The 27,427-nt window shown below is 39.0% G+C and overlaps 1 protein-coding gene and 1 non-coding gene across 5 annotated transcripts; one reads left to right on the forward strand and one right to left on the reverse strand.

Annotated features, from left to right (window-relative positions):
- Positions 1-1,749: 1,749 nt before the first annotated feature.
- On the reverse strand, positions 1,750-11,815 carry tp53inp2b (tumor protein p53 inducible nuclear protein 2b). 4 transcript variants are annotated; one of them, XM_085145447.1, is made up of 4 exons: positions 11,521-11,815; positions 6,814-7,164; positions 5,532-5,688; positions 1,750-5,435 (listed from the first exon to the last, which is right to left on the reverse strand). In XM_085145447.1, exons 2-4 carry the CDS (start codon positions 6,935-6,937, stop codon positions 5,171-5,173), a joined length of 546 nt encoding a protein of 181 aa, XP_085001573.1. In that variant the 5' UTR covers positions 6,938-7,164; positions 11,521-11,815; the 3' UTR covers positions 1,750-5,170. The 4 variants fall into 4 exon arrangements, with proteins under 4 accessions (XP_085001573.1, XP_085001572.1, XP_085001570.1 ...); XM_085145446.1 differs by having other exon boundaries at positions 5,532-6,102; XM_085145444.1 differs by having other exon boundaries at positions 5,532-6,105.
- A 5,755-nt stretch (positions 11,816-17,570) lies between these two features.
- trnaa-ugc (transfer RNA alanine (anticodon UGC)) lies at positions 17,571-17,642 on the forward strand. Its single transcript has one exon. It is a non-coding gene; the product is annotated as a tRNA-Ala (tRNA).
- The last annotated feature ends 9,785 nt before the right edge of the window (positions 17,643-27,427 follow it).

The following is a 27,427-nucleotide window of genomic DNA, read 5'->3' on the forward strand; positions in this document are numbered from 1 at the left end:
CCACAACACAATTAAATATAAATTAAAATATTAAAACAAAAAGAAGATGCACATTCTCTGTCATATGGGCCTGCATGATTTCTGAATCCTTTATCATCTGCAACTGAAAATAGTGGATGATTACTATACCTTTCTAATGTGACGTTGTTGTCCCTTGCTCTCTTTCTCTCTGGCTCTGTTCCTGTGCTGCTGCGATTGTAACTAACGCCCCTCCCCCCTCTGCCCAGCGCAAAGTACAGGCGGCGCGTGCGGAGTTTAGCGGAAAAAGGGCGAGAGAGAGGGTGAGAGAAAGAAAAAAAAAAAACCTCACAGCTCGCGTCGTTCACTTCAAAGAATCGGCTCTAAGAGCCATTTCGTTCGCGAACGACCCATCACTACTGGCAGCAAACCCCTCAGAGCGTTAAAACATTGCAGGCGCTGTCCTTGTTAGAACATTCAGGGTCATTTGGGTTAGGTTTTGAAACAAGAACATTTTAAGGTATGTGAGGCGCTATCCAAATTAAGCTTCATTTAGATTCTTTTTTTCTCTTGTAATTTGCACATTGGTTTGCATTTTTACCAGACAGCAGCAGTCTGTGCTGGATCAGGACAAACAGTAGTGGCAGCTTTGAGAAATCCAAATAATAAAACATATTTTGGTTTGTTTAAAACAATGAAAAACTCTGCTGTGTGACATAATTATTTTATTTTATTTTTTAAATCCTCGTCAGTCTTTTAAGTTTCCTGCTCAGCTTGGACTAATGTACTCAAAGCTAAGCATAACAGGACTCCACCCAGTTTCAGTCCACAGACAGTATTTACTCTCTTTAACCACACCTGTCTATTCGCTTGTTCCCTTTTTGCAAACAGTTATATCTGCCTACAAAAAACCTACTTTCATCTGCAGTTAAGACACTTAAAGAACTGCCTATATTCAAATAGGTGTACTTAAAGGTACTTGCTACTTGGTAGCCAGGTCTTAGCAAACTAATGCAAAGCAAACACTGTGTTTTTGGTGGGCAGAGAGGAAAACATCATCAATGCCACCAATGGAATTTTCATGTCTAGCTTGCAAATAGAAATTTGATAAAAATGTGTATGGTTTTATATTGTTAATTAGCAAGCACAGGCCAAATATATCCCCTGCTCTCTCTCCAAACAAATACAATGTGTCCATGCTTTGAGCCAAATATGGCAAATTTAAAACTTTGCTTATGACACAGATACATATTGTGTCACTGCCCCTGCATGAAACAGAAAAATATATTTAAGGGAAAAAAAAGACAAAAACATTAAACGGGCATTAAACAAACTGACCTTCTGTGTTTTGAATATCATAAAAAGTCTTCCCTTCACACACGTCTGGTAAAAGAAAGACTTTAGAAGGAGTGTAGAACAAGTCAAAATGTGGGACAAGTCTCCAGATGTGGGACAGGGGGACAAGGAATAAACATGCTAAAGAGGGACATCTAGTCACCTTAACCCTACGCTGTACGATTATTTGGTTAACTACTTCAGCTATAAAATTTTATAATCCAAACAATTTGGATATTTATGATGCCAAGTCAAAAGCCATATATAGTTTAATATTCACAATTATTGCGCTTTCAACCAGGTGCTTATGCATTATTTCTAAATGTTAGGCTATAAAATAATAACACTGAGTGTTATAATAATAAGTACTACGGCCTTTTTAAGCTTTCCTATATAAGACTGTATTCCAACACCTCTTTTGCTGTCCCACATGAAAATAATGACACGAGATTCAGGTGTTAACCTGAGCATTTATTGTTGTTATTGTCGTGGGGGGTATTTTTGGCGGGTACCTGTGTTTTCTGAATGGATGTTGGACAACCCATCCGTTGATTTTTGCATAGGTCTTGCCTGTCAGTGGACAACGGTCCGCTTTGGGTGTGGAAAAAAAAATCAGTACATCACAAAAACCATGCAGAAATAGTGAAAGGCACAATCACCATAGATATCAGATACATCAAATTTTATATGTCTATATCTTTCATTTTCATGGAGGGGAGGGAGGGTGTACTAACTGAGATGTAACATGGGGGGGAAACCCCAAGTGTTTTGAAGCTGCCGTCATATTAGGGCACGACGTAAAACATGTGAAACTCCCCAGACATTCAACGCTTTCATTTAAAATATTATATTGTCGAACAACTCTTCTAATAACTATATGGGAAAATACAAGCATGTTCTATTGTATTTTTATAATAATTTCTTTTTTTTAAATATATAAACTATATGTCTACTGCCTCATTTTGTCACTATCCACATCCCACATCTGCTATAGGCTCAACACAGTGGGTGCCCACTCCCTCCCCTGCAAGTTTTGAATGACCTTGCCTCGTAAAACCACACATTGCAATAATCACACACAACATACCTAAACATGTTTCCTTTTTACATTTCATTGCTGATAAAGGACGGAAAATAAAAGTAAATGAAATTTTCAGCATCAGAGGTATCTGCGGCGATTTGGCGTGCACCCATAATCCACCTGTGATCTCTCATCATTAACCTGTTTTTACTGTTTTCCCCTCAAACAAGATGCTTCCTCTGAGGCACAGTGAGAATAGTAAAAGCCCCTTGGAGAGAGTGTGAAAGCCTAAACAGAGATATCTTGATGTGTATGTGTGCACGCTCATCACCTCAGATACACCCGCTGCACTTGAGAGACTGACAGGATACATTATAGCCACCCTTAAAGCAGAAACATTTGTAATTTAATAAAATTAAGTAATTTGTAGGATTATTGATAGAAAAAAAGGTTTAGCATGTGACTCAAGAACCACACAGGACATCTATTTTCTCGATGTATCTCAGTCTGTCCTTTTAACACTTCAGTACGGTCATAAGACTGGACCCTCAACAGCATTTACACAGCAGCTGGTGCTGTGTCGAGTGGGCCCTCTGGAGGGCAGTGTTTGCCTATGGCACGTCAACTCTGAGCCTATATCTTTTTTCTTTTTTAAATGGTGCATCTCAACAAGGTGACACTGAAAATGGAGCAATGACACCACTTGTGGCCCTCCTGGTTTAAAAAGCGAGCACAGAGATGCGGCAGAGACTGGATTCTCATCAGTCCCGTTGGACACAATAATGTGGACTCGAGTCCTGAGAGGCTATGACATCTAGCAAAGCATTATAAATTGTTCTGTAATATTTACAAGGAGAAAAAGATGACAGATATCTGTGTCTTTTTCGTAGGATTCAACGTATCGGGACACCTCACACACAGTCCGGGTCAAAATGAAAAGAAGAAAAAATTATCACAAAAGGAAAAAAGAAAACAAAAACAAAACAAGCACACGGCACACCGCTAAAACTTTTTGACTCACAAAATGTATGACAGTGCAAACGTACATCCATTTCTCAAATAATTTACAAACATCAGTATACACTTCAGCACCATTGTTTACTATTGTTGTTGAATACATATCAGTAAGCTAGATCTTCACGTGGACACTGTTAGAGCTGCATGTGCTAATAAGAAATATGAGAATAATGAAGGAGATATCAGCAATGCGCTGGGCGTCCATGAGGAAGATGATATTTGTTGAAAGTGTTGAATCTGGATGAAGATGCTTGTGTTAGTCTTTTTAAAAAACAAAAACAAAATAAGTCCCGTGAAGACAGTGCTTTTATCCATAAAAGGGACAGATGTAAAAAAAATGCTCTCTTTGTTGGTGTTCACATGGATAACATAAGATCACAGCACACACTGTGTAAAAGAATGACTGATGTGTGTGCTGGGCACATTGCTTTAGTGTACAGAGGACACAAATAATGATAATCGTGCTGTTTTATGATCTGCGGGGGGAGAAACGATTATAATGTGTTGACTTTAAAAAGCCCAAATGTCTACTTTCTGTTTATCTGGCAGGGAACAGTTTAGATTTTCTGTCCGGTTGGAATCATGCAAACAGAAACAGCCCAATAAAATTACTGTTTACGAGACAAAGTACGCAGAAAAACACATGACAAAACAAAATAAAGAGTTACCACCGATACCGCTCTGCACTTACTATGACCTGCCATACCCTGTAACCCAAAGACTAGCCTTGGATATTTCCACTGCATTTATAATCCTCATCTGTAATGACTTTAGAAGTGCCAACGACAACTATTTGAATATGCAAAAGCAGCAGCTGTACTCTAAAAGCTCTCCAATAAAATTTGATGTTACATTTTAAGGACTCAGGCTGCTCAGAGGGTTACGTTACACTTTCCTGTGAACCTTTCTCGTTAATCCACCTCAGTCTTCATTCAGTTATGTTCCAATTCATCATGTCTTTTTGCTTTACTCTTTAATCTGTTTTGCTCATACTCTCGCCATCATCAACTTGCTGTTATCCTTCACAAAGAAAGAAAAAAAAAGAAAGAAAGAAATCTCACAACATTTGGTTTCCTCTGATGAAATCGGTTGCTTCATGTTTCCTGGGCTTTGTCGTGTACTTTGCTCATTAGCGCACCAAATTGGAGAGAAACAAATGTCTAGTGAATTTCCTCTCCCCCTCGTCACACACGGTATATCCTTCCACCTCTTCTGAACTAAAAAAAAAAATCATATTTTGATTGAATCCTTTTATCTCCTTAACATAAAGCTTTGAAGACATGATGACTTGTTTTTGGTGTTATAAAGAAAAAAATCTGTCTTGCATTGTTTCCACCGGAAAAGTCAGAAAACTGTTATTCCAGCCAGAGAAAAATAAACTTCAATTTGAATTTATTGTCTTCAAAATGATTAAATAAATTTAACGGAGGTGTATTAGCTGAATTAATTTCTCTAAAATAAAATGCACTGCGGAGGGATGAACTTGGGGAGGCAAGATTGGACAGAAACTTTATAGAAATCAAGTTTTTCGTGCTTTTCAAGCATTATTATTACTACGAATAGCTTCTTTTAAGATTTTAAAGACTTTTTTTGTGGTTTGGATACTGCGTCGGACAATAAGTAGTAAAAAGGTCAACAATATCTACTCAAGAGGGTTCGGTTTCATAACACCAGAATGGGAATTGAGCTACCAGGTGAAGTCAGATTATGTCTAAACAACAAAACACTACTGTTATCTTAAGTGCAATGGAAATTAAAAAAGCTGTGGTTGACTGCGTTTATTCATGTGTGACTACTAATGCCCTCAGAGTAAACAATGCCCCCTGTGCGCTGGGGAGTTTAGTGGCAGAAGTTACGCTTGCTGGGCTGGTGAAGGAAGGTGTTTCTGGTGTGGGCTGCGTGGCGAGGGATCTGCTCCCTGGTGCGGTTTTGGCGTTGGATGCGGTTGCGCCCCAGATGGCGCCGTTCCACTCGGGCTTTGCTACGCTGGACCCTGGCCACTTGGGTGACCTTGGCCAGAGCACCGGCCTGGGCAGCTGCTCCACGGCTCACCCTGGTGGGCATAGTGGCGTGAGTGGCGGGGACCGAAGCTGGTTCAGCCGCTCTGATGGAAAAGAGAGAAAAGATAAGATAGTTGATAGCTGATGCTGGGGAAAAAAGTGGATAAAGGGCAGGTATATTTTTAGCCAATCGCTCTCACCTCACGCTGCCCCCCAGGCTAACCATGCTTTCCTCTGCCACTGCAGACAGGTTGCTGTTGGACACCATGGACAGGTTGCTCGGGGAGACGTACACAGACATGCTGGGGTGCTCTATGAGCAGGTCTTCCATCGGGCTGGCCTCTGCAGTGGCTCCCTCTGCAGTGAAACAGGGGGGAGGGGTGACAAACCAGCTCTCATCCATGCAGCCTCTCTCTGAGCCTGCCCTACTGCTACACCCACTGCCCCCACACTCACTCCCAGAGCCTGGGGACATTGACGGTGTGGAGGAGGGCGTGGACAGTCTGACCCGTCTTGGCAGGGTCACAGGTGTAGTAGCACCCATGTCTGATGGGCTGGGGCTGGGACAGGACACAGGGTCTACTAATGCTACTGCACCTTGTGGCCGGCCTTTATGTGTCCTACGACGCTTGTGAGGGGGGTGGGGGACAGGGGCCGGGCACTCAGTCCTTGTACGTGCGTCTTGACGATTTGACAAGTTATTCTCTGGGAATGATTGTGCGATCAATGGGATTCCTGACTCATCATCAACCTGCATCATGCAGTCAGACTCTTCTGAGCACATGGCAGCGATGAGATGGTTCAGATGAGAGGGGGGTCAGGGTGGGGGAAGATGTTGCACAAGTTATGCAAATGTGGCAGATTTTTCAAAAAGCCATGCAGGTCAAAGAAGGGATCACATACGCACGCACACACATACCAGTGTGAGGAATGTAAGGGTATTTAAAAAAAGTTGGAGGAAAGGAAGAGGGGGGAGGAGGGGTAAGGAAACATAAAAGAGTCACATCATTAGTTGTGTTGACCCTCTAAAGCTGTGATTATGTCATTGACATAATTTCTGCCTTGACTCTGCTGAGAGGTACTTTTATGTTATGTTGTTTGTTTGGCTTCTTCTGAGCAGGCATTAAAGCACATTCTCATACTTTAAAATTGTCTTTGTCATGATCAAGATCATAAACAAAGTGGAAGGAGATGCATGTTCACAGGTAGCTATGTGTTTCCGCCATTTGACGGACAACACAACCTTTGGCATGGCAGCCATATGGATGAGCGGCAGTGTAGCTGAGCCACGCCCTTATCATAATACTTCACCCCATCTCATCATCCCACTGTTGTTATCACTACACTTCATATATTAGTCAGTATCATAAACATGCACAGCAGCACACAAAGCATAATTTGACTATTTCCTCACTTTTGATGTGGCTTTTAAAATAACCATCCCTTCAACACAAGCCCAGCACAATGCTCTCTCTGACTCACCAGGCAGATTGACAATCATCCATCCCTCCTCATCGGCCTCAGTCACACATGGGTTGGGTCCCTTCAGCTCAGCTGCCACCTCTTCCACCTCCCCAAACAGCAGGTTGCTAAGACGCTGAAACATTACTGCGCGTATTGTCAAGTGTTGATGACTCTGGTGCTTTTGTTGTGGTGCACAAAGAAAAAGCTGTAGCTGCCTTTTTGAATTTCTTGTCGGTTGCTATTTTACGCTGTTCTTTGATTATTTTTTTCCCCAACTTGAAGCCTCTTGCTGGATCTTGTTTTGACAAACAGGTGTGGACAGGCTTCTGTAGTGCAAATATAAGGTTTCACTTGGTTTGGAGCAAAGGCCTGAGGGAGAGAGGAAAAAGAGGATAATTAGTTGCAATGAAAAGATGAAACATACATTAGATAAAGAGAGTAAGAAACAAAAGAGGTCAGGATTATTTAAAAATGCAATTCAATCGTTGTTTTTAGCCTGAACTCAAACCTTAGTGGCATTAAAAGTGTTGCTCTTTTTAAAAAAATTACTATTATTATTTTGAACACTAACAGTAACGTGTTAATTAGAAGAGGTGGGAATCTTATAATGAGTTTATAAAACAACAGTGCTTTTTTGAAAAAAAAAAAAAATCTTCAAGACGACTCACTTTAAACACTTTATATCTTAACACTTTTGAAAGGCCACTCCATTTTTTTTTTTTAAATGTTTTGACCACTTGGGGGCTGCACATCAACACTGTGCCTGTCATTCATTTGGCATCTTACTTCTGGCTGCTGTGTTTTTGGTTGCCATGCACCCCTGAGGGAATATTTGGCCTTAGCAGCTAAACATCTCCTCATATTTGCAAGATAGTTGCTAATTTTGCCTGCGTGTCCAGGTAAATGTGTTAATGAATGCATTTTTTTAACAGTTACTGCAGTAATAGTAGATGAAACTAAACAAAAGGACAAATACTTGAAAGATGCTGAAATATTTTTTAGAGCTGAGAACGATCGAATAATAATTACAGGTTTGTTACTACAAGCAATCTCGTGCAGTGATTTCCAAAATGTGGGTCGGGCCCCCCTAGTGGACTGTGAAGGTCCTGCAAAGTTACATAAGAAACAGGAGTTAATGAGTTAATCAGCAAGCCAGTGTGTAATGACTACACTGCCCTCCCCTATTAGGTCAAGAAAACCAATCAACTCTCAGTTTCTAGACAGATGGGCAGAGCACAGAAGAAGAAGAAGATGATTTTGGTATTCATCTAATACCAAGTAAATATAGGGCCAGTATTACTGACACCAGTACCAATACTGATACTTTTAACCTATAAAGGCAGCTTATGTAGGGGAGAGCAGTGTGTCATGGTTTGTGAGTTGAATTCATTTGCATTTCTGTGCAAATTTGAATGAAGACTTTTCATTGTAATTTATTGTGGTTGTGATTAATTATTAGTTAATAAAACAAAACACACCGTTCAGCTTTTCGTGTATTTAGAAATTATTAATTTTGAAATAATTAATTATTTAACACAATTAAGAAGGCAACATAGTGAGACAAAGTAACAATCCTTTCGTGCTAGTATCTGTCCAGTGTTGGTATCCACCTCTAGAAAAAAGTAGGCAAAACTAAAAAAGGTATATTTACAAAGAGCCACACTCTTACAAAACCAAGTAATGTGTGTGTGCACATGTGAAAGATGCAAAGAAAACCAGAAACATTGTGACAGCAGGTGCTGAGGCCAAAGGACGAGGATGTGAACTACACGTGAACACACTGATGTAATGTTAACCTGAAGTCTAGCTTATGTGACAACACTATGCATGTTCAATGGTTGAGTTTTATTTAAACTGAGTATATAGGGCAAAGAGACCCAAGAGATCACAGAGTTCAACACGCTCTGCAACTGTCTGACACAGTTATTTTTGTTTGTGAATTCAAGGTTAGTGCGTATTTACTAAAGATACTAGTTTCAATGTTGCAGAGGTTCGATATCAGGCCATAACCTATTTAAGTAATCATCACATTCAACCACAGTCTCATTTGCCCCAGAAATCTCATTGACTATAATGTAAAGTGTATGAAGCTGAACTTTCTCACTAAATAAATGAGAAGGTTAGTAAAGATAAGGTGAAAGGCAAGGATTTATAGAGCAAAGAGTCATGGGAGCAGATATGCATGGATGCATGATGGGTTTCTGTCCTTATTTGGAGAATCACCATGATAACGGAGCAAAAAAGGGAAGACACATCCTAATTGCAGTCATACAGAGCAGGCTTGTGACATTGCTGATGTCAGGTGCTTGAAGTGATACAATAGGATATGAGATAAATCAAGTGAAGCAGTAACTGGTGCAAAAAGAAAAAAAGCGAAACCTTTTAAGCCCTTTCTTTAAACAATGAAAGTAATTTAACTTGTTATATATATAATTAAGTTACTGTCATACACTCATTCTTTTTTACATTTATTCAGTTAAGTTACTGTCTTGTGTTGTGTTGTCTTGTTTGTATTGTGTTTTGTTGTGCATAGTACCGACGCAGGACAGTTTCCAATGTTGTTGTACTATTGTACTAGGTATGACTGTGCAATGACAATAAAGACTTCTTTCTTATCTCTTATCTCTTAATTAAAAAAAGATCTGGGTTGCATGACCTGTTTTTTAGATCTTGTGAGAAAAAAAACGTTCAGTCACTAAACAATGACTATGAAATGTTTTTGAGGAACTGTCTTTGAGCTGATGCGCTGCAGTGCATACCTCAGCACAAAGATTAATGCATTCCTTGACTAATAAAGCATTAAGTCATGGGACTATGACAAGTAAATTCTGATAAACAACGTTTTTCAGGCCTCAGTGCTGCTTTGCATAAAGTGGAGAGGAGATCCGCACAATAAACACCCAACATGGACTCGTAAGAAGCACTTTCCTGACCATTTTGTTAGCTTGCCAACTGAGAGCTACTGATTGGCCTTATAGGTACTGACACTGCCAAAAGGGCCCAGAGAAACAATGATGGCTAATGACCAGATGATGTATGTTTTGTAGAAACCTTGTCAAATCCACCCATTAACACAATGACAAAGATTCATGATGCTGACTGTCTTGTAAAAAAGCAGAAAGATATGCGTTATCTGAAAGTTAAAAGCAGAAAAAGTGACTCTCGCTCATTACATTTTCCCTTTCTTTTTCTTTATTATCACTGCTTGTAGCTGGGCATATGTACAGTACAGTAGGAAATAAGAGCTGATTGAATATTTCTTGTGAGGTAAATAATATTTTCATAACACATTTTGGTTTTTCTATTTTAGGATACCTTATCTGGCCAGGGACAGCAGGTGACATTTGGCCCTCTAGGGTAACTCTAGCTCATTTATAGTTTATATGATCACTGATGCTGTTAGATAATAAGGAGACCTTACAGGTCAAAAGGAACATTATATATATATATATTAGACTGTACCTCAGATACAGAATTGGCATGAATAATGCAGACGAAAGCCTTCTTACATGTTGAACAAAAAGTTTTGTGTATTTATTACAATGTGGCAGTAACACAACAGTATATATTTAATATGTTTCGGATTTATAGGCAGGTCTATTGATTGAGGTTTTTTATTTTATTTATTTCATAAGAGGAGTGGGCGGGGCTCGCGAGAAGTAAAAACAAGCTGCGTCTGACGTCACGCCACGTCACTGACACTGACGGAGAGGCTCCAGCCTATTTTGCGACCGGAGGAAAAAAGAAAATCGGTCAGAATAACAAACAGGGAAAAAATATCGAGATTTTCTGATCGTGTGTTTGCAGTCGACATAGTTTTCGTGTTTGATCTGCATTTTGCAACACGGTACCGAAAAACCATCCGTGTGAGAGCGGCTGCTGTTGTCGACGGCTGTCGTCTGGACTTGAAACCCTTATGAAAAAAATATGCAGCGGTGTTTACGTTTCCAACACAAAGAATAGGCTCTTCATGTAAAATAAAACATCGACCTCGATGCCAGAGCGTCGACGAGCTCAGAGAAGACGCGACTTTCTGCGCAGGGTATCCAGGTTAAACATGAATTATCCGTATAAGCTCTGGCTACAGCTGAGGGGTCAAAGCAATGACAGTTGTGGCTCAGCAACACTGCACGAAAGACAGGAGAAGAGAGGCTCCTGAATACACAGCGAGTCGGTTATTTGACAGAGCAGCTCAGGTTAGGCCTGGTGTATTTTTAGTGGAAATCAAAACCTAAAAATGTCGATCTGCAACAAATACATCAACATCCGCCATCGACTCCACACCAGCATTTGGTGCAGTTTGCAAAACAACGACTGCTGGCGTCCTATAGGATTAATCTATATGCAGGCTGGTGTCATTTCTGCAGATGCAGGACGTCGAATCGACCCAACTAAGGCTGTTTATTTGGGCCTATAACATACTGCTTTCCCATCTATTCATGTCCCATTAACAGGTCATTTCATAGTATAAGAAAAAACACACACTAAAAGGCAGGCCAAGACAAAAGGATGCAATTCAATAATAAGAATCCCTATGATTTCACGACAGCTGATATGTGATGGATATTTTTATGAATAACCTTAAAAGGAACTCAGCAGGTTCAATTGCAAAGATGTAGGTTAGTCTGATGCCTCTTTAAAAGCACAGTTAGACACAAAACACACCGAGCGTTTAATCTGGAAAAAGAAATAGAGATAAAAAATACAGAAAATGAAATAGCTTACCTGCCCTTGCAGTGTTATTCAAGTTGTAAACGAGATCTCACACACAGTAGAAACGACAACTCTTAAAGCATAGCTTTAGATAGCCTTTATGTGAGGTAGTTAGAACACCATTATATAAAAATAAAAGGCTTTCTTCTTAGAAGAAGGGCTTCGTGTAAAAATGTTTACACGGACGTTTTCAGATCATAACATCTGCAGCTTTCCCCTCCTTCCTCTAGTTTTTACGCTGCAGATTTTCCTGTTTATTGCTGCCTCCAGCTGATCCTCGGATCAGAATGTAGAGCGTACAAAACAGCTGATTGTGAGATCACAATACTCAGAGCCACGCCTATCGCCCCGCCCACGCCAAAGAAAGCGGCCAATCAGAATATTACACCCGATACAAGCCGGTCTACTTGGTGACAGGGTGGGGGCTGGGCAAGATGAGCCGTCAACCTGCACCCAGATGGAAACGGTGACTTCACTGGGAATCTGAACTCTAATCAGCTTCCACGAACAGCATCCGTGGTTTTTGAAAGCTGGGCTGGGGCGAGGTAAACTGACTCTGGGTCTGTTTTCACACAAGTCTTTAATATAGGACTAGGAAAAAGTAGGATGTGGAAATGAAAGTATTTAAACTATCAAGAGAAGGAGAAAGAGGAATCTGATGCAACAAACCGGTTATGTCACCATCTGAATGAAATTTGAACCACAGACACAACATGTTTGCAATAACTTTGTGTGATCCAGTTTTAGTGAGGCCTTTGCAGTTAATTTTTAACATATTAGGGCCCCAAATGTGATATGATGTGAAATCCTATAAACAAGATATTTAAAATATGAAACAGTATCATTTCCGGTGTAGTTTTTACTTCTACTCATATGCTGGATGCTGGACAACACTGACAACTGCAATCTCATTTGCATGTTTTTCCCTGAGGGTGACTTATTTACTAAAACCTCAAATATTCAAATCATTTAATAACCGCAGTTTACATCATGTTAATTTTTTCTTGTCCGGTGATGCTGGTGGTTTTACTTTACATTTTAATAGTAAATAAACCTCATTCTCTTCCCCTTCAGCATTTTTTTTTTCATTCCACTGGTGGGGACGACTTTTGCTATATCAGCCAATCATATTTGCTATTTTGAATGCAGCTTTTGTGTAACCAATGGGATTTTTAGATGTTTTAAATACCCCTTGTGGTCACTTTTTTACCCAGCAGTCTGTAAAGCAATGAGATTATCCACTGCTCTTTGTGTTAGCACATTGTGACTGTTCCCATTACTGTGTGTGCTTTTATACATGTGTGTTTCTTTAGGTGTTGTGTTTTTTTATAAAATACATATTGTATAATTGATAATAGAAATGGTTCTTGTTAGCAACACGCATGTTTATGTCTCCATGGGTGTGTACCTGCTTCTCAGTCAGCATTCAGGGTGAAACATACCTCTGTTCTTCCAGCTGAAACTCAGCCAAACACATAATGACTTATTTAAATTTTATAACATGGATGCTATAAATTTGAGAGTTATTCAGTAGCAGCTGGTCCTCTTTAAATAAGTGGATAACTGTATGTATTCACACCTTATCAGATGCAACTTGCTAGTACTGGATTGGAACTCCTTTTGCCCCCAGAGCTGCTTTAATAGTTAGTTTAATAGGCACTGATCCAACAAGGTGCTAAAGGTTCCACACAGTCCATATTAAAATGATACCATGATGCAGATTTGTCAGCTGAACATCCAAGATCAATCTTCGGTTCCACCACATCCCAAAGGTTGTCTGTTTGATTGAGGTTCTGCGACTGTGCAGACCACCTGAATACATCAAACTCATTGCCATGTTCAAAAGACTACTTTGAGTTCATCTGAGCTTTGTGACATGGTGTGTTAACAAAATGATGGGTATGCTGTAGTCATAAAGTGTTAGGCCTGGTTAGCAAGAATAGTCAGGTAGGCTATGGCATTTAAATAAGGCTTCACTGGTGCTAAGGGAACCAAAGTGTGCCAAGAAAATATCCCCACGCAATTAAACTACCAGCAGCAGCCCAAACCATTGATAAAAAAAACAGGATAGATTCAAGCTTTCATGTTGTTTACAACAAATCCAACAGACTAGTGTCTGATTTTCCACAGCAGAAATCAAGACTCCTCAGACCAGCCAACGTTAGGTGAGGCCACGCAGTCTGCTGCTATATCTGATTCAAGGTTTGCTGTTTTGTGCAGCTGCTTTTCTGCTTAGCTTAGATAAATATGTGGTTATTATTTATTGAGTTACTAGCTCAAAGCAGTTTCGCCATTCTCCTCTGACATCTAACATCAATAAGGTATTTTCACCCAGAGAACTGCTGCTCACTGGATATTTTCCCTTTTTTGGGCCATTCTCTGTAAAACCCCAGAGATAGCTGACACTAACACTTTCTTTCAATTTCTGATGCTTAGTTTGAACTTCAGGAGCTCTTCTAGACCATGTCTACATAACCAAAATGTAGCTGGCAAACAGGCATACCGATTAAAGCGGCAGCTGAGTGTGAGAGTTTTTAATTGTGAATCTGTTAGTGTATTTCTTAAGAATAGATTATAATAAACATGTTATTAAAGGCCTATGCTTATGTTTTTAAGTTAAGAAGCTTTTACACAATGACAAGAGCATGATCTTGAAATTTCTCCATAGTTGATTTAGCCAGAAATGCTGTCTTATATTTTGAAGCATCTTTGAACTTGAGTAATAAGACCAGGGTGTGTGACTGGATGTCTCAAATGCAAACAAACAAATTTGCCACACCTCTCATGTTTCACACACATTCTTTGAGAGCTAGTTCTTTCTGCTTTAGACATTTGGTATGTAATTGCTGCCTGGTCACAGACAATGAGTTCAGCACGAGCTTTCTAACGTCAGGTTGATAAGGTTTCGACCTATACGGTTACCAGGTGCTTGGCAACTCATGAAGACTCATTCACCCTGCAGTGATGATGATATCTCAACCCCAGTAACACAGTGAACACAAACATTCAGGAAGAGCTATCTGTACTTGTGTTTGTGTAATGTCTGTGTTCTCAAACTAATCAGTACATGTCACTGGCTCGCTCCTGTGTACGTCCTTGTAAAACACTTTGTCAGTCGCTATGACGTGCTTCAGATGCTTTTTAAGGTGTTAGCAATATGCTGCAATGAATAGAAGCACAGCCACACCAGCTTGCTCACAGAGAAGAGAGGCTCCGGTTTTCCATTTTCTGCCTAAGGCTATAGAGCTTTTTCCTGCATTCACGGATTCCCACAGTTTCCCCTACCAGCTGGAAAAAATATAGGCAAAAGGTCAGAGCGGTATTTCCCTCTCTAGCTCCCTCATTCCCCCTCCTGTCTGGGTTCACGTTCATGGTCATGTTCCTATTTCACAGCAAACCTGTTCTTTTCCTGGCCGACACAGCTAACCCAGGTTCCCAGCATGAGAAGGATAACACTGTGGTGAAATACAGAGGCGCAGCAATGATTCAGCTCACTCGGAAGTCCAGCTTGTTGCATGTTGAAGCTTGAATCAGACAATAATGTGAGTTCCTGACTGGAACAAAACAAATACTGATGGGACTTGCTGGGAGCAGGAGAGACGATTGGGACTTATTGTTCACAGAAATTTGTGTTTTACTTCTAAACAACATTTTCAGTTTGATCTCCAGAGAATTTATTTTCTTTGTGGTTTGCATAAAATATTTTTGTATTTTTGCTCATAAATCAAATCGACTGATCTGACATACTTTCAAAAGTATGTCACTTTGTTTTGAGTCGACTCCAAGCATTACCTCATTCACCTCTTCTTCACCCTGTTATGAAGGCTTTATTTTTGGTGCCCCTCTCTTCTTTTGGGCCTTTCTGCTTCTGCGTAGCTGGCTGTCAGCTGATGATAAGACAGTAGCCCCAGGAGATAGGAGGTCAGACAACTTACAGTGCCAGAAGTAAAGTAAATGACACACATTATAAGGGGTGGAGAACTTAAAGGACTAGTTGGATAATGTGCGAGTTTCTTCTGATATTTGTATAAAAAAGGTGTTAATGGCTTAAAAGGTTTACCAATACTATTACAGTTCACAGGGGAATCTGAGGTGCCACACTCTTTGGAAGTCATCTTTCTGATATAGGTCACTAAAAGAAGTGATAATGCTAATTTAGTAGGTACTAGAGCACCAATCATTAGGATTTATACTCTAGGAATTATGAGCCTCTGTACAAAAGATACTTTAATCTGTATAAAAATGACAGACTGACTGACATCGCAGTTTGTAGGGTTTAACAGTACGTTATATGTTGAAACAATTCATTACTTTCTACTTCCTCGAACACCTTTGGGTAAAACAAACACAGGCAGAGGTACAAAACTGGCTGCACATCTCTATCCAGAAAAACAAAAGAAAACCCACAAAAATCTATAAGTGGTATCATCGTGCCAAAGAAGCTCGAGGCAAGTGACTGTAATGTTTAGTGTGATTCATCAGTGTCCTATGCAGTCGAAGAGCTGTCGTAAGTAAGTGAATTTCATAGCAGCTTGTAGCCTTATTTTCATGAGTTGTTGAATATGTGGTGTTATGAATACTTTGTCTACATCAGTTTGATCATATGGGGGAGAAAAAGGTTGCATAATCCTGCCTCGATGAGGTTTGCAATGCAGCCAGTGGAGGGTAGTAATGACACCCAGATGCAAAGCCACAATTTGATTGTGAAGAGAAGACTTGCTAATAAATGCATTTATTTTTAAGTATATTTTTGAAATCTGGTAAGAGCTAGACTTACTGATTAGCTCTGTTTTACTTGGATATGGTAGATCTACCACCAAAGCTCATGCACAGGTCATCTAACTTTGCAAGTGTTAAGACTACAAGAACATTGTCAAAACATAAATGTCAAACCATTCTTTTAAAAATCCACACTGACTGTATAAACTACTGTAATATGTAACACTGTATACAGAAACACTTGAAACTCCAAAGTTGGAGTCTTCCTCTTTGACATTGTCCAGTGTAACGTCTGGAGGTCTGTGGCCTTAGATAAAGAATTCCATTTTGGATCTCATATTGCATACAGCCTGTCTGTACATGCAGCACTCTACAGTCCCCAGATAACCCTCACCACATAATGGTTGTCAGCCTTTCCTTATTACTCAGCACAGACTCAGCATGGTGGCATTCTGTCACCAGTCCAAATTTACACAATAACAACATCAGTGGGTGCCCATCCCTCCTCATCCTGGGAGAGCCCTGTGTAGACAAAGTCTCTCACCCTTTCTCTTCTCCTTCCTTCAGCCCTCCTGAAGCCCTCAGGCCATGCGTGCATCCCATGGGTCTGTCCCTACATGGGCAGAGCAAACAGGGCCTGTAAGTGGTGTCCTTGGCAAGGGTGTGCAGATAAACACAGCATGAGTGAGGACAAACTGTGCTCTCCAGAGGGGGCAGACAGCCCCTCGCTCATGCTCCCCTGGAGAATATTATGAAACTTAATGAGGGGAGCTATTTTAAATTCTCTGAAGGATTAGGGTACCTAGGATGGTGAGAAGGACCTGATTTTCATCCGCTCGTGTCAAACTCACTTCATTTCAGAATTATTATAATCAGGCTTCGTGCCTGTGTCTTTCAGTGTAGTTTTAGCCCTCATCACCACCATCAGTTTATCTGCTTTACAGATAGCATGGAAAATGAGGAGCAGATTGCTCAGATGTGCAGGCTAAAAATAGCACAAAACAAGGATACAAAAAAGCAGATACATTTCCCATTCATCCATCCTGACGTCAGTTGAGCTCCTGTGTTTACAAAACCACTACTAAAAAAACACCCCTTTGAGCTGAAGTACCTCGGGACTTTTCTTCATCCATTCAAAAAGGTAACTTACAGTAATGTACTTGTATCCAGAGAAATACTGCAAGGGTCAAAGGCTAAAGCTGTGATCTGAAATTATATAACCTGGTCTCAAGGAGAACAAAAATAACCTGCTCAACGTCGACTCATTTTACAGAAGGAATATCAACTTCCGGATCATGGATGCGTACACTTATATACGCAGTAATGCGCCAGGATTTCCAACAGGGGATGTAGCTCAGTGGTAGAGCGCATGCTTTGCATGTATGAGGCCCCGGGTTCAATCCCCGGCATCTCCACTTCTTTTACCAGGGTTTATATTTCTTGTATGTTGTAAGTGGGGGAAGGCAAACAAATACTGCGATACCGTCGCTTTTTACGAAGCCATTATTGAACGTTAATGTTTAATTTAGCAGTGATCTGATTTGGATCTAGCAATCAGGTTAAATCAGGTTGGGATAAACAGTTAGCTTTTATCTGAATTTATTTTCTGAGTAGAAGCCTAGCAGCTAATCAAATGTACGCCTGTTTATTTCGCTTACATTGATTAATTCGCGTTTGCTTTACTTGAGGAGGGTGTATGTGTGTGTTTTGGGGGGATTTGTGCATTTATATTAAAAAAACACGCGGGCTTTAGCAACCTAAGATCCACGGTAAAACAGAATTAAATAAAATGTTGTTATAAAAATTAAACGATACACTTTTAGCGTGTTTTTGCTTGGCAGGCCCTTCTTTCAACCGCCAGGAGGTGCTGAATCACATTTTATGCTTCAGCCTAACAAAGAATGTTACTGTATCTAGTATCTAGAGATTTATGAAAAATGGAGCAGAGGAGCAAAACTTTAACATACAGAGTAATGAAATATAGGGTACTTTATTTTTTGTACAAATAAAAACTCGACTAGTCTGTGCTCTACGCCATTAAACGTGAATATTGGCTATTTGATAAAAGCTTAAATTTTAATTACTATTTTAATTAATTAGATAACCTTATAAAATATGCTTACATGCTGTGCTCTAATGTCTGCACCTGTATTTATATCTTTATATTACACAGTAATGTTTTGCTAATCCAGATTATTACATTCATCATCAGGTTCTGCAGTTCTACATCTTTATGTTTTACTTAACATTACATTTTTGTGTTGAGGGGTCTTGAACTTAATCGTATTATCTTGTTTTTAAGTTTTATTCAGTTTGAGGAAACGGTGAACCCAGGGATGTGAGCACCGGAGCTTCTTTGTTACATTTGTGTGTTAACAGTCATTATGCTAAATACTTCCAAGACGTTTTTCTGAGAAACTGAAGGGCCGGTTTGGACAGTCAGGTCCATCTTTTCAGATGCCTTTAACTATAAATGAATAAATATAAAGGTGTGGTACACAGTGTGATTTTCATGTACATGAGTAAGTTGTGCTGAGTTTTCAGAGAAAAGCGCATCAGCCACACCTAATCACCTACATTTTCTTGCAGTATGTCATCAGGTCGTGTATGTCTCTTAGTTCTTGCAAGTCTTAATTATTAAGAGGCATAGAGTCTACAGTTCTCTTACCTAAGAGAAAACTTTGTAAGTTAATCTATCGTAGCTTAATCATTAAAAACAACCAAACAAAAAACGATGTTTATTTTACACCCACTGCAAACACAGACATTTACATATGATTTCTATTGGTGTATATTTGTCTTATTTTTACAATTGTGAAGCAACACTTTAAAAATGACCTATATTCCTTTCAAAATGCTTCCTAGAAAATAATCTAGATCCAGCCTGACCCACATAATACAGCACATTATGAACTGAAAATGTTGTATCACAAGAACCTTTATTTCCAAAGTGTGATACATGCATACAAAGTGTCATGCAAATATTGCTGAAGGTGGGAAAGGAGGAGAAACGTCAGTCACTTTTAACACCCCAGCTGACTGCTGCACCACGTGTTTGTCCCATTTGAAATGCACATGGTTAGACGCGTGCAAAAAGTGTACCTTTAAAACAAACAAACAAAAAAACAAAACAAAACAGAAAAGCAGGAGCCACAAGCTCAGCAGTGAAACAAGTTAATAAAGGATTTGTAGAGGAACCATATTGCCTACAGAGATCAGAATCTTATCAAAAACGTCAGTGTTTTATTTATCAAAGTGTTACATAACACGTTTTCTACAGAACGCATGCAAGTGTCGGTTTGCATAAAGATTTTCATTGATAACCACTAAAGAAAAAGAAAAAAACACCAACAGTGTGTTTGGTGTGTGTTTCTGGATAGGTAGGATTCTTGTGCTTGACCCTGTCATCAGTTTAATTGCTGTTATGATCCAACCTGTTTTCTCACCTAGTAATTACACATAACAGGTCAATGCGGAGCAGCCAGATTATTGGACAGATTATTTGGTTGTTTATGACCTGATAATTGATTCGTGAACAGCAGTGTTATTTCTGGTCTACAGTCGCCCCCCTGTGATTAATCCTAGAATATCCCTTCTGTAGATCAGTTCAGTTTATGAAAAGTAGGGGGCGCCGATTCCTCTCCTGAAAAATCACTAAATTAAAGTGGAAAGAGATATCAGAGAATTAGTGATTGTCAATGCTGTGTATGGGGAAGGCATATTTATCAAGACTCAAAAAATGTATTGTCTTAAACACTGTGAAACACACTGGTTACCCTGGGGAACGAAATTCTTATGTTGTGAGTGAAAATAATGGTCAGAATATAATGTGCACTGAGTTATGCATGTTAAAACATTCAGAGTATATGAGTGTTATAAAACTGTTTAATGTTTATAACAATGATTAATATATTGTGTGCACAGTTGCAAAGGTACAGGTTAGTATTGCCAGTGTAAACTATTTGTAGGGTATTATTTATAGAGTTCATGTAGATATCAGACTGTATGATCAAAACAGATGTATATAATGTGAATATGAAGGTTTTCCCAGGTTTCATGTTCCGTTTTTTATGCTTATCAATGCTTGTCACTTACATGTTTTAAATAAAATGGTAAATGGCCTGCATTTGTATAGCGCTTTTCTAGTCCTTAAGGACCCCAAAGCGCTTTACACTACATTCAGTCATTCACCCATTCACACACACATTGGCGATGGCAAGCTACATTGTAGCCACAGCTGCCCTGGGGCGCACTGACAGAGGCGAGGCTGCCAGACACAGGCGCCACCGGGCCCTCTGACCACCACCAGTAGGCAAATATGGGGTTAGTATCTTGCCCAAGGATATTTGGCATGCAGCCAGGAGGCAGCCTGGGATTGAACCACCGACCTTCTGATTAGTGGCTGACCTGCTCTGCCACCTGAGCTACAGCCACCCTAATACAATAAAAATTGTATTGAATGTTTTATTGATTTAATCCCCCAAATTTGCATATGTTTTTATAAAGTTGTTGGCCTTCATCCCCCGAAAAAACCGGAAAAAACAAACAAACCCCAAAACAAAAAAAATAACTGAAATATTGTGTCAACCAAAGTTTCTTTCTTTCTTTCTTTCTTTCTTTCTTTCTTTCTTTCTGCAAACATATTTAACAAAGCTTTACATGAGACATGAGCTTTGAATGAAAAGAAAAATAAAAGACTTTCAAATGAGTAATTTAGATTAGATCACACTATGCTATAAAAACAAAGCAAAAAAAAAAAAAAAAGCATGCACTTTCCTCATGTGGTCTTTGCAAGAGCTTTAATTTTGCCTAGAAAAAAACTGGCCATCAACTGACCTTTGCCTGTAGCATATATTACATCAAAGGTTTCCTGTGATTGGACTGCGGTGTCTGCATGTTATCCAGATAAGGGTAGAACAGAAGCTTGCAAACAGACGCACAGAAACAGACGCTTGAATGCATCTGGGCAAATTCCATCTCTGTCAGCATCTGGAGATGGGAATTGATCCGAGTTTTAGGATTGAAGGAAAGAAAAGTAAATGTAAAGGCACAGAAACTAACTCTGTGCTTCAGATTTCCAGATGTTGTTTTAAACAAACATCAGCCTTCATCGCCTCATTTAAGGAGAGAAAATGTTTCCATCTACGTGTTTGCTCATTACCAAGTCTGTTGTCTTGTCAAATGTTTGTTTAGACGACCGTGCAGCGGCAGAAGTCTATTATCACCAGAGTTATTATCTGGTGGTGACAGGTGTATGAAAACTGTACATAATGCAATACGCTTGTGCAGCATACGCACATTGATGAGAATAAGAATAGCGATGATACTTATTATTCAGCATTTTAATAGTTCCCGAAAATCGGTGTTTAATATAATAGTAAAGAGTAAACAATCTCACTTTTATTTGTTCATCTGACCCACTTAGCTCTTCATATTTAATATAAAAACACTGTTAATTTGTATTTTTGTGGTAATCACTGACAGTTTGTCAAATTATTATTTCAACTCTTTAGACTTCTGCTATGTGCTGATTGTAAAGAAACAACTGTCGTTATGATATCTGGCATTCAGCACAACAAACTCCACATTTGTAGTATATAAAACACAGTAAATGAATTATGACTGATGAGAAAATCAAAGTCAAATCTGACCGCCTGATTTGGCTACTTCAGTTCGACATCATCACACTTATACTGATGTTTTGATTGTTATCATCCAGTTTCTTTATATTTCTTCATCGGTACAACCGTCCATTTTTTTGTGCTGTAGCATTAATAGTTTATTTAAAGTTATGTTATGCAAATCCTATGTTATTAGTATTTACCCTGACATGAGGCGTAAATTGTGTTATAATGATGTGTTTTTTTGTTTGCATGTATGTTTTGTTTTCTTATCTTGTATATGTCTGTATGTTTCATAGTGCACTGTCAAAATGTAGAAATATGCATATATCTTACATATACTGATATAAGGAACACAAAGCATCAAATCCAAGAAAAACTGCCTTTATAAATTAGCAGCTTATCTTCCTATCATATTTTCATGGCAGGGATGGAGTTCAGAAAAACATTGCAAGTTTAGGATGGAGATGGCACACGTGAGATTTGAACAGTCTGAGTCTGGTGGAAAAGCACAAAAAGATTTTAGAACCAAAATGTAGTTATTGTCTCTGTTTAAGACAAAACCCTTGGTTAAAGCATACAGAGGATACAATGTCAGTATCACAATAAATAAAGGTGACATAAAAAAATGAAATAAAGTCTAGCATAGAAACCCTTTTACTACAGATGTTTAACCATTTAAATGAGCTAATTCCCAAAGCTCAGGCTTTATTTATCATGATCCATGTGTCGTATGGTTTATTGTAAGACTCGTAGGTTTTGTATAAAGTTGTAGCTGAAGTAATGCAACTTTTAGTTAAATTTAGTTGAGTACAAAGTACAATATTTACCACTAAAGTAAAGCACAAAATGTCTTTAAATGTGTAACTTGACCTTATCCTTGATGTTTTACTATAAATCTAACGACGCTTTTGCTCCACAATTTCAGTGGCAGATTGTTATTGTGAACTGGCGCCATTTAAATGAAAACTAATTGAACCGAGCCTTTGAAATTGTTAGTGATGATTGAAAGAGCCACTGTAAATGTAAGTGAGTGTGTAATTCACTTGGCTGATTACAAAAACAGAAAATATCCAGTCAATTGTATAAACTCCTGGTAGACCAGCTTTAATCTGCATGATATGTCGGTTTGCCTCCCCACATCAAAATGTGCTTGAATGGGCCGGAGTTTAACCACCAGTGATTGTGTCTTGGAGAAAGAGACTGGAACAGAAACGTGCAATCCACAGAACATATGTGTCGGAGTCCACCTCTGCATTCCTCTGGGATAATCTTATCTCCCTGCTGATGAGCTTAAAGACCTCTGAACTGTAGGGCAACACTCTCACATGCACAAGCACAAACAAAGCAAACTTGTGGTGGTGAAAGGATGGAGCATTTTGTTCAAGGAACAAATATTTTCCATCCTGTGAGTTGAAGACATAACTGCTCAGTTTAATATGTGAAAATGCATCACTTAGTAGATGAAACCCTTAAAAAAAACTCAATAGAGTTGACAATAGAGCCAAAAATTAAAGACTTATCACCTTTCTTCCAGATTAAATTAGAGGCACACCAGGGGGCTACAGTATTCCTGCCTATCATCAATCACCGTTCAAAGAAGACTTGACCTGTTTTCAGCCTGGAAGTCAATATGCATAAACAAATGCTAATGTGCTTGAGTGGCCGTTACCTGCTGCTTGAATAGACTGAATGGTAACAATGCACCGGGCTGATCAAAGATGATCAAGGTGGATTTAAAATGCAAAAAAAGGGTTTTAAGATGCACTTGAGAAAAAAAACACATGTCCAAGCAAGTGTTTGGATGTTGATCTGATGTGTGATGTCAAGATAATGAAATGGTGACTTGCTCAGAAAACAAAAGAAAAACATATCAAAACATGCTAAATAAATATCCTCAGCTCCAGTAAAAGTTGGTTAAATAAAAGATTTAGGAGCTTATAATGTTTTTCTTTATTGTATTATGAGATGGGATGTGTGCCTTTATTTTGAACATGTTAAAAATAATAAAACAACAACAACACAGACCCCTTCCCCCCCCGCCCCCCCAGGGTAAAATGACAAATCTTAATAAATAACTTTATAACTGTTTAAAATGAGTATGAGGAGACAATCTTATTTAATCCCTCTACTTTGAAACTATTTAGTAACTTATAACCACGAGTTTCCCCCCTCTATGCCCTGTCCTATCATAAATCCTTTCTTATAATTTGTTACATGAATTTGGTTTTATAACCTCTGTAACATGAAAAGAGATTTAGATATTTACAGATGTATATATATACACATAAATGTACACACACATACATGTATTAACACACATAGTGTTTAAATAGTGCACACTCTGTACCTTGCAAAAACATATTTTTGTCATGCTGGGACGGTTCATCACTCAGTGTGTTCCACAGCTTCACTCCTTTATGTCGTATGGATACATGAATGTTTTAAATTTAACTTATTCTCTAGAAAACAATTTGAGCATACTCTGAGTAAGTAGGTTGTTTAAAGCTTTGTACATAATTTGTGCTGCTTTAAATTGAACCTGATCAGAGAATGTTTGTATTTTTGATTTTAAGAATAGTGGATTTATATCCAGTATTAAGGATTATCCTTATAGCCCTCCTTATAGTCCCCCCCCCCCACACACCCTTCTTCTCTGCAATATGGAACATTTATTAGCACTAATGAAACCCTCTGCACAGTAATTTGAATACAGTGATATCAGTCAGCAGTAGAGAATGTGAAGTGATTTGAGATCCAGTATATGTTTTGCTTCAGTTACAGTTTTTTCTGAATGCTTAAACCCTAACTGTGATTCTTATAGCACAATTCCTAAAACTATTAACACTTATAGCAAAACCACTCACTGAGTTTGCAAAACTAAAAGCACAAACGCTGCTTTGCACTCAGTTTGCAATTTTGTAACACACACTTTGCAAAACTGTAGGCACAACTCACTGCTTACACTCAATTACCAAATTTCCAACACACTCCTAGCAAAATTATACACATGTATGGCTATCATTAACACTATTTTGCCAACTGTCTGGCACACTTTCACATGTGAAAACTGTTTTAGATAATTAGTCCACTTTGCAATCAGCCTAAGCACTATAAACAGGCCACAGGTAAGCTGTCTATGTGGAGTACAATGGAAGGAGCAGTAAGAGTGAGAAGAGTGAGAATCAGAGGAGGCCGAGGGAGAGGACGTGGAGGTGAAGAAGTTGGAGGAAGAGGACGTGGAGGTGAAGAAGCAAGAGGGTTAGAGGAAGTTAGAGGAAGAGGACAAAGAGGAGCAAGAAGAGGACGAGGAGGGGAAAGAGGAAGGGTAAGAAGAGTAAGAAACAGAATAACTGATGACATCAGGGCTACAATAGTGGACCATGTCATCAACCATGGGATGACCCTGAGGGAAGCTGGCCAACGGGTTCAGCCTAAACTGAGCCGCTACACTGTGGCAAGCATCATTAGGACATTTCGAAATGAGAATCGGTAAGTACTTTGTAGCACTGCCATACTCTAATGAGAAACACAACAGTACCATACATGCAAAAATACTGAAATTGTTACTTTACAGAATTGCTAGACGTCCAGATGTTGGGGGCAGAGGCAGAATGTTCAATTGACATCTGTACACAGAGAAAGCAAAAGCCAGATGTGTTTTGTATTCATACCATCAGTGTGCAGTTGGCGCATTGTGTGCTTAGTAGATGATGGCTTGTGTGTACTGTTTGATACGAAAACACCATTTTTACGAAGGTGTGAAGAGTTAATCTAGCTGTGTTTGCTTTTGCAAGAGAACTACAATGTTTTGATAATTGGGTGACAGGTTTTCTTATTTGTGTGTAGAGTTTTGCAAAAATAGCCAATAGTTACAAAAAATGTGCTTAAGCAATCAGAAAAAACTGTAATACTGTATGTTTTATATGAGATTTACAGCTTATTTTATCATCTATTACCACACAAACAAACCTATTTTTATGAACTTCTTCCATGTCGAGCCCATCTATATGCACTTGTTAATTTCTTTTAAAATTCCCAAATGACCTTATTTAACTTTCTTTAGATTTGATGACAGTTTGTTCCTGTCAAGCTTCTTTTTTTTTATTTTGCACATTTATGAAGTGACCACAGTGGCTCCTTTAGATTAGCCCCAGAGAAAAAAAATATATTTGTGTGATTTGCAATAAATACTGACTTAAAAATATCACATACCTGACATATATCACTTATATAAATAATGAATAATTTTTGACCCTGTACAAAACTCTGGATCTCCAATTTCAGAATTAAGTGCTCAAAAAATGAATCCTGAAGTAAACGTTTGTGTATGACATTAGAACAGACTGCTAATAATTTCTTGAGAAGAACAGAGGATAAAGGTGCAGAAAAGCCACAATGTGATGTCCCCATACAAGGACACAGAATAATGAGGATGAAATCGGGGCGGTCAGCAGTGGTCAGCAGCTACAGAGGTTTAAAAAGTCAATTTGACTCCTGCTGATTTTATATTGTATCACTTTCACAACTCACGTTTATAATACTTGATATATGCTTTGTTTACGTATGCAGCTGCACAGGTAAGGCTTGCTTTGAAATGTTCCATTCAATGCATGAAAAAAGTTATAATTTATAAATGAATGAATGCATTCATTTATGTGTGCATACAAGAAACACCTTTTATCTACAGTACACTGGTGATAAAAATAATTACTAGTTTAGCAATGTACAATTCAATGAAATGACCTATTCCTGTCATTAGAAAACTCTCTATCCTCATACAGAATACAATTTATGATGCTTTATAATGTCATAGAAAAACAGTAAGTTTTTCTTTGTACTCTGAGTTTATTGATAAACGCCCAGAGTTTCGTTTTTGTAACCTGCTCTGTACTACAGTTTATCCTGGACTGTGTGACACCTTTTACCCTTTGGTTTCATCCATATCTTTATTCAGTTTTCTAAAGAACCCAGTTAATGTTAGACAGACAGCGTCTCGTTTTAATTTTGTGGTTCTCCACTAGTGAAGCCCTCCTAAGATGAGTCTGAATTACAAGACTCGTCGTCCACAACAGTTTCCTTTTCAGGAGGCTTTGAGAACACTGGCTGCTTTATTCCGGAGGCCAGAAAAAAGAAGAACATCTGTTCCAAGCAGACAACTTTTCATGTCTTCATGTCCCCACTGTGTCATGAGGTCACTCCAACCCTGTTGTGTCACAAATTGTCCGCAGACACACTGCTCTGCACGGAGGGGCAGATTCAGCAGTGTATAATCAGCTGTTTTCACTCTTACGACTTCTTCAAAAGAGAGAAAATCTCATGAAAGTGTGTCTGGGTTAAACACACACGTAATCATATCACTGCGCATACCTTTAATGTCAATTATTTCATTCGACCGCTTTTAAGAGTCAGGTTAAACATGCACAGAAGCACCGCTCAGATCACTTTCACGTGTGTCTTTGCTATTTGCTTTTGTTTTTACTGCCGACCTGCCCTCATGACCCTCCAGCCTACGTGGCGTCGGAGTCAAGGAGCGCTCTAACGATGTGTGAACTATCGGGCCTGCCATGACAATGGCG

Source organism: Neolamprologus multifasciatus, chromosome 20 (assembly GCF_963576455.1).
Source record: "Neolamprologus multifasciatus chromosome 20, fNeoMul1.2, whole genome shotgun sequence".
Taxonomy (NCBI): domain Eukaryota; kingdom Metazoa; phylum Chordata; class Actinopteri; order Cichliformes; family Cichlidae; genus Neolamprologus; species Neolamprologus multifasciatus.

Coding starts and splice junctions, on each gene's coding strand:
- tp53inp2b (XM_085145444.1), bottom strand. CDS start 6,937: ATGTTTCAGCGTCTTAGCAACCTGCTGTTTGGGGAGGTGGAAGAGGTG. Junction 6,106..6,813: donor GATGATTGTCAATCTGCCTG/GTGAGTCAGAGA, acceptor CCATGTGCTCAG/AAGAGTCTGACTGCATGATG. Junction 5,436..5,531: donor AGCCTGGGGGGCAGCGTGAG/GTGAGAGCGATT, acceptor CTTTTCCATCAG/AGCGGCTGAACCAGCTTCGG.